Here is an 8,011-nt window from a genome sequence, read left to right as displayed (position 1 = left end):
AAACGGTTGTCCAATCACAAATTCAATTCACACTGCTACAACAATAACAAGTTCAATCCCATGACATCCGGTTGTACATACCGGTTTGACCCGATGGAGTGCTTCATCGGCAAGGGCTGTCGGCTCAGTGTAAACAACACTGCAACTACAACAACAACATTATAAAATAAAACTACATCATTTATAATACATATTTAAGCTATGTTTTTGTCTACATATATATTTTTTTGGATTTTTGAAGTCTTTTAGATTGACTTTTTGCTTTTATCTTTTTTGATTTTTTTTTGTACATTTTTGGAATTTTTAATAAATTCATTGCTTTGCATTTTAGGTAAAGTCAGCTGAAATGCAAAATGGCATAACAATCAAAACATCTGATATTTAAGATTAAATTAAAATTAAAGAAATCAAAAAAAACAATTGTAAGAAAATTCACTATGATAATTTAAAAGCACGATATATCGCATATATCACTTCTATACATTTTTTTAATGTTTTTATGACAAAAATTTTAATAAGTCTTTATGGGATCAATCGATAAGATTTTTTTTAAATCATTCAAATCTTTAACAGTGTCACCGTTCAAATCCATGTTGAAATACATTCTTGAATTATAGAAGGAATTAAATCTAGAGGAAATGTCTGCAAGTTGGATTTTACCTTTCATTGTTTCTTAACTACTAGATTTTATATTTTAAAATAGTTTTTATACCATTTTGCTTTCCACATAACATTAATGTAAATCTGTTTTTTTCGATCGAAAATATATCCTTAACAATTCGACATTGATATTGTTCCAGTTTCCGATTCAGCATTGCTTACATTATCACCACTTGTTACTGAGGGGCTTACATTACGCTCTCGTACGCCCAACCAGGGTATACGTCGCTCCAGTTCGGCCCTATATTTGGGATGACTTGCCGCATAGACCCAGGGATCAATACATGATACCAACTTAGCACAACAGCAAGGTATCATTGAGGCAAATGGTGTGATCATGTGACCATAGTTGAATGTGCCCATAAGTGCGACCGTGGCATAAGGCGTCCACGAGAAGATGTACATCAAATAAATGATCATGGCTGCCTTGGCAATGCGTATTTCCACACTCATGCTGGAGGAATTCTGATTTGCTGATAGGGATTTGACATTCATTTTTTTCGCCTGATCCGCTAACATTTTCTCATGATCCCGAACATGGAGAAAAAGTTTCGTATAATAAATACATATAATAGCCATGGGCGTACAATAGGCCCACACAAACATTGATTGAACAAAATAACGCGTCTCATCATCCTGCGAGAGATAATCAAAGGAGCAGCTGGTCAAGAAACCCTCTGTGAAATGGAAAATTATTTTTTTTCATGAATAAAAACTTAATTTAGAATAACGTACCTGGTATATAGTGTCCCCAGATATGAAATAGTGGTAAAACGGAGAAAGGCGTTGTCCAGAGCCATGTTAATATTACTATTATAATTATTTGGGGAAAATTCAAACGACCATCAATAGGATTTGAAATAGTTCTGAAATAAAATACCATTTTAGCATAAAGAAATAGTAAACTTCATAATAAAAGGCGTTTTGTATTAAAAACAAGTAGAAAGGCGTTAAGTTTGGCTGGACCGAACTTTGGATACCTACCACCTCGGGTACATACGTAAACCGCCTTTCGTCAAAATCAGGTGAAAAATTCATATCTTATGCCCCATAGCCGTTATATCGAAATATGTTCCGATTTGGACCAAATAATAATAAGTACAAGTCATTGTTCAATTGTGTATAACAAAATAATAATCTTTTTAGTAGCTATATCTAAAAATTAACCGATCTGAACCATAACATACACGGATGTCGGAAAGCCTAACATAAGTCACTGTGTCAAATTTCAGTGAAATCGGATCATAAATGCACCTTTTATGGGTCCAAAACTTTAAATCGCGAGATCGCTTTATATGGCAGATATATCCAAATCTGGACCGATTTGGGCCAAGTTGCAGAAAAATGTCTTAGAGCCTTACTCAACTCACTGTCCCAAATTTCGGCAAACTCGGACCATAAATGCGCCTTTAATGGCCCCATAACCTTAAGTCGGGATATTGGTCTATATGGCAGCTATACCCAAATCTGGACCGATCTGAGCCAAATTAAAGAAAATTTCGAAGGGCCCAACACAACTCACTGTCCCAAATTTCGGCGACATCGGACAATAAATGCGCTTTTTATGGGCCCAACCCATAAATCGAGAGATCGGTCTATATGGCACATATATTCAAATCTGGACCGATCTAGACCAAATTGAAGAAGGATGTCGAAAGGCCTAACTTAACTTACTGTCCCAAATTTCGGCGACATCGGACAATAAATGCGCTTTTTATAGGCCCAAAACCTTAAATCGAGAGATCGTCCTATATGGCATCTATATTCAAATCTGGACCGATCTAGACCAAATTGAAGAAGGAAATTGAACGGCCTAACTTAACTTACTGTCCCAAATTTTGGCAACATCGGACAATAAATGCGCCTTTTATGGGCCCAAAACCTTAAATCGAGAGATCGGTCTATATGGCATCTATATTCAAATCTGGACCGATCTAGACCAAATTAAAAAAAGGATGTCGAAGGGTCAAACACAACTCACTGTCCCAAATTTTGGCAAAATCGAACAATAAATCCGTCTTTTACTGGCGCAAGACCTTAAATCGAGGAATCGGTCTATATGCAGCTATATCCAAATGTGGACCGATCTGGGCCAAATTGAAGAAGAATATCGAAGAGCCTAACACAACTCACTGTCCCAAATTTCAACAAAAACGGGTAATAAATTTGACTTTTATGGGACTAGGACCCTAAATCGGCGGATCAGTTTATATGGGGGCTATAGTCTGATACAGCCAATCTTCGAACATAATCTGCTTATGGACAAAAAACGATTTGTGCAAAGTTTCAAACAGACGGAAAGACGGACAGACGGACATGGCTAGATATATATATATATATATATATATATATATATATATATATATATATATATATATATATATATATATATATATATATATATATATATATATATATATATATACTTTATAGGGTCGGAAATGGATATTTCGATGTGTTGCAAACGGAATGACAAAATGAATATACCCCATCGGTGTTTTGTAAAAATACTCTCCTGGGGGGGTACTCCAAAATATTTCGTTTATCGGGTAGAGGTGCTGTATAGATTTTTTGTTGCTGTCGTAGCAATGTGTAGTGCACTAAGGCGGCAGTCCTTGGCCGATGAAGGACTTCATCGGGTTAATCCAGTAGAACCGGCTGCAAAGGTATTGCTATATATTTGTTGAAGTGTGGGACGCGTGGATCTTTGAAATCTCCTTCCGTTTATATTGTAGGGGACAAAATAGCCTTTAATTGCAATTCCTTAAGCATCATATTTGAAAAATTTTTTCAAAAAAAAAAAAAAAAAACACGTAAAATGCAGAATAATGCATGAAATCTTTATTTAAGTCGATAGTACGGTCCATATAATTTAATGTTTGATGATTATTTTAAGCAAATGTTGACCGTAACTGCGCCACAAGTGGTCCATCCGCTAAGTCCAATTTTGGCATACTTTTTCCAACATTTCGGCCGTTATCTCAGCAATATATGCTTCAATGTTGTTTTCCAATGCGTCAATTCAAGCGGGCTTGTCTGTATGGACATGAGTTTTAACATAACCCCAAAAAAATAGTCTTAAGACCTTAAATGACACGATCTATGCGGCCAATTGAACGGTACTGAACGCGAAATAAAATGTTTACCGAACTCGCCTCTCAATAAGTCAATGGTTACGATTGCTGTGTGGCATGTAACACCGTCTTGTCTTCAAACCACATGTCATGCAAGTCAAGCTTTTGCATTATGGGCAAAAAAAAAGTTGGATACCATCTCACGGTAACGCTCACCTATCACAGTTACGTTACGATTTCCATCATTTTTCAAGAAGAAGTACGGTCCAATGATGCCCATAAGCCGCACCAAACTGTGACTTTTTATACCCTCCACAATAGGATGGGTGTATACTAATTTCGTCATTCTGTTTGTAAAGTATATATATTCTTGCTCGTCATGACATTTTAAGTCGATCTAGCCGTCCGTCCGCCTGTCCGTCCGTCGGTCTGTATGTCTGTCCGTCCGTCTGTCTGTCTGTCCGTCCGTCCGTCAGTCTGTCGAAAGCACGCTAACTTTTGAAGGAGTAAAGCTAGCCGTTTGAAATTTTGCACAAATACTTCTCATTAGTGTGGCAATATCGGTCCATGTTTTGATATAGCTGCCATATAAACTGATCATGGATATTGACTTCTTGAGCCACCAGAGGGCACAATTGTTATCCGATTTGGCTCAAATTTTGCATGAGATGCTTTATTATGACTGTGCTAAGTATGTTTTGAATCGGTCCATAACCTGATATAGCTGCCTTATAAACCGATCTTGAATCTTGACTTCCTGAGCCACTAGACGGCGCAATTCTTTATTTAAGTCTATAGCACGGTCCATATAATTGAATGTTTGATGATTATTTGAAGCAAATGTTGACCGTGACTGCGCCGCAAATGGTCCATCCGCTTAGTCCAATTATGGCATACTCTTTCCAACATTTCGGCCGTTATCTCAGCAATATATGCTTCAATGTTGTCTTCCAATGCGTCAATTGAAGCGGGCTTGTCTATATAGATATGAGCTTTAACAAAGCCCCACAAAAAAATAGTCTACAGGCATTAAATCGCACGATCTAGGCGGCCAATTGAAAGGTCCTGAAAGTGAAATAAAATGTTTACCGAACTCGCCTCTCAATAAGTCAATTGTTATGCTTGCTGTGTGGCATGTAACACCGTCTTGTTGAAACCACATGTCGTGCAAGTCAAGCTTTTGCATTATGGGTAAAAAAAGTTGGATATCATCTCACGGTAATGCTCACCTATCACAGTTACGTTACGATTTTCATCATCTTTGAAGAAGTACGGTCCAATGATTCAAATTTTGCACAACGTGTTTCAATATGACTACCAACAAATGTGCTTAGTATGTTTTCAATCGGCCCATAACCTGATATAGCTGCCATATAAACCGATATTGAATCTTGACTTCCTGAGCCACTAGATAGCGCAATTCTTATCTGATTTGGCTGAAATTTTGCATGAGGTTTTTTGTTATAACTTTTAATAACTGTGTCAAATACGGTTCAAATCGATCCATAACCTGATATAGCTGCCATATAAACCGATCTGGAATTTTGACTTCTTGAGCCTCAGAGGGAGTAATTATTATTCGATTTGGCTGAAATTTTGTACAACGCCTTCTCCCATGATCTTCAACATACTCGTCAAATATTGTCCGAATCGGTCTATAGCCTGATACAGCTGTCATATATACTTCTATTTTACTTCTTGAGACCCTAAAGAGTGCAATTCGTACTCAAATTGGCTGAAATTTTACACAATTCAATTATGGTTCGAATCGGACTATAACTTGATATAGCTCCATTATTAAATCAATTATTTTCTTTTATCCTTTGCTTGCCTAAAAGAATATATCGGGAAAAGAAATCGACAAATGCGATCTATGGTGGTGGGTATATAAGATTCGGCCTGGTCGAACTTAGCACGCTTTTACTTGTTTTTTGATGTATTGGTAGCTCCTGTGCTTCTGGCTGATTTTCACTCTAAAATCGACAATTCTCCTTATTTACATACACATTGACCCAAAAATGAGCTTCGTTGCTGAACACAAATTCTTTCTTTCAAACTTTCTTGACAGAACACGCATTTTGATAATAAAATTCAATAATTTGCAAGCGTTGTTTGCTCTTAAGACGATTCATGGTTAAATTATAGACCAAACTGAAGATGTGTGACAGTGAAAAAAAAAATACGAAACGTGCGTGAGCTGTTTAAACCAGTGTTGCCAAAAAGATAATAGCTAAAAAAATCACCCTTTACATATATCGCTCGATTTTCACTTATAAGAATGTAGTTACTAAAATTTTAACCGATTTGAATTATGGTATGGAATATTTTATAACCCAACTAAAATAGTTTTTATAATCCAACGCAGATCGTGCTATGGAATTAATGAGCACTCCCCTATGGGAGCTTCTTGGTTGCGAGTTTCTGCTATGAACGCTCGTGTGAGGCGTTTGCTGGTGGTGTAAGCAGCAGGATGGCAAAGGCATTGTGTCAGAGTATTTTGCGCAAAAGAACGTCGCTGATCCTGGAGCTGATGAAGCATGGCATCGGACCGCTGATACGAGGTTCACAGATCATTTCAACGTCAGGTCTCTAACGCAAAGAGAGGCAGACTTCTACAGGGTGTGCGATGAAGATGAGTTGTAGACGATGACGTATCTTTTGGGTCACTGCCCGGCACAGAAATTGGGTGATCGCCTCTTCCCATGCCCTCTTAAAAAGGACTGAAATTGCTGACCGTACCATACTCTTTCCGTAGAGAATTTCTTCCCCGGGTACGGGTAATTGATTCTTGCACTACGTTAAGGTATAACTCTATCTGTGTTCCTCTGTCTTCGTTTCCACTTCTACCTTCAACTAGGCCAAATACAATGCACCTAGGCTCTCCAAATGAAGCGACTAGTAACCGAGGTTTCTATTCGTGTGGCCTTCAACCTAATCTAACCTAAGTTAGAGGTAACAAACATTAAAAGACCTCCAATTGGTCTCTTGACCATAAAATTTTGCTTATTTTTAATTTTTCTATCCCACTGTGCGACTATAAAAGTTTTAATTTCTACTACTGCATTCGTGGTCGAATAAATGCTTTAGGTCCACAACGAGATGTTTTAAGTTAGTGAGAGAAGGCAATGATCTTTCAGGTTGTGGCGGGACTTTGCCACTTGGGCAGAGCACTTTCATACTGACAAAACTTTTTGATGATATTTGGGGTAAATATTTCTTCTTCACATATCTTCTTACCTGTATCTATCATAAGCTATAAAGGCATTCGTCACAGCTGCTCCTTGGCCAGATATGCCACCAATGACAGCATAAACATCACAACCCAAATCACCACCCCAAAAGTAGCCCAGGCAAGCATTTATCAAATAATGCGGCATATTGAGAGCCATTATCGTATCGAAAACAGCCAAATTTATTATCAACAAATTAGAGGGAGTTCTCAAATTCTTGGACCTAGGAGAGAAGCAAAAGGAAAAAAAAAATAAACATTCCATTAAAAGTGACATGTTAAAACTCACGTCGAAAATATCCATAATACCAAACAGTTACCAAATAAGGAGCACAGGAGCATGGCAACAAATCCAATGAAAAGGAATGCTTGATAGTAGATTTGCGGAACAGGGAATGAACGCCAATGTTGATGTATCATATGTTGATATTCCATGGGATAATTCCAGCCCAGATTGGGCAATGAGCTTGAAGAGGCTAAAGATGAACTAGAGAAATAGAGATGCCCTTCAAGGATTGCAACCTAAAATATATTTTTCAGCTTACTGACCCATTCTGAAAGCTGGCATAGGGCTCCGGACCCAAGAGTGCAGGACTTTCAAATGAATGCATGTTTCTTTAGTTTTTACTATTTCCGCTTCATTGCTATTTCACTGCTTTGCATAATTTCCGACTGCTATACACAAATTGTCTTAAAGTTCCACTATGAAGAGTATCTTCACTGGTTGTGGCTTTTATAGCTTTTTGTTGTGGTTGAGTGCTTTGGTGATGCTTAAGACATTCTTTTTTGGCTTAAGAAATTTTTGTGCAACAGCTTTAGGGTATTAAGTTTAAGACATTCCAAGGTGGATTATTTTAGGTATTGACAAGTTGGCAATTTTCATTTGCATTTTGGTCGATATGCATTAGACAATCATTGAAAAAGAAGAATTTGTTCGATAGTAGTTGTCTGGATATTGATATGAGTCAAAGGGCTTTGAGTGTAACGAATAGTTGAAGGTGGCAACAACCTCGCTTGAATCGTACGAGCTGAACTTTTGATGTACGTT

The 8,011-nt window shown here is 37.4% G+C and overlaps 1 protein-coding gene across 1 annotated transcript; it reads right to left on the bottom strand.

The window, feature by feature from the left end:
* Window positions 1-339: 339 nt before the first annotated feature.
* Window positions 340-7,678, bottom strand: LOC106094954 (opsin Rh5). The gene is made up of 5 exons (XM_013262197.2): window positions 7,513-7,678; window positions 7,253-7,450; window positions 6,972-7,187; window positions 1,396-1,526; window positions 340-1,337 (listed from the first exon to the last, which is right to left on the bottom strand). Exons 1-5 carry the CDS (start codon window positions 7,572-7,574, stop codon window positions 772-774), a joined length of 1,173 nt encoding a protein of 390 aa, XP_013117651.2. The 5' UTR covers window positions 7,575-7,678; the 3' UTR covers window positions 340-771.
* Window positions 7,679-8,011: the final 333 nt, after the last annotated feature.

This window comes from Stomoxys calcitrans, chromosome 3 (genome assembly GCF_963082655.1).
Source record: "Stomoxys calcitrans chromosome 3, idStoCalc2.1, whole genome shotgun sequence".
NCBI lineage: Eukaryota > Metazoa > Arthropoda > Insecta > Diptera > Muscidae > Stomoxys > Stomoxys calcitrans.
The sequence above is the reverse complement of the archived record's forward strand: the minus strand, read 5'-3'. Positions and strand labels throughout refer to the sequence as shown.

Bases quoted from the DNA above. Each gene is read 5' to 3' on its own strand.
- LOC106094954 (XM_013262197.2), bottom strand. From the start codon at position 7,574: ATGCATTCATTTGAAAGTCCTGCACTCTTGGGTCCGGAGCCCTATGCC. The intron at 7,451-7,512 runs GTCAGTAAGCTG...CTATTTCTCTAG, and splicing joins TATGCCAGCTTTCAGAATGG to TTCATCTTTAGCCTCTTCAA. The intron at 1,338-1,395 runs GTACGTTATTCT...TCCATTTCACAG, and splicing joins CTGGGGACACTATATACCAG to AGGGTTTCTTGACCAGCTGC.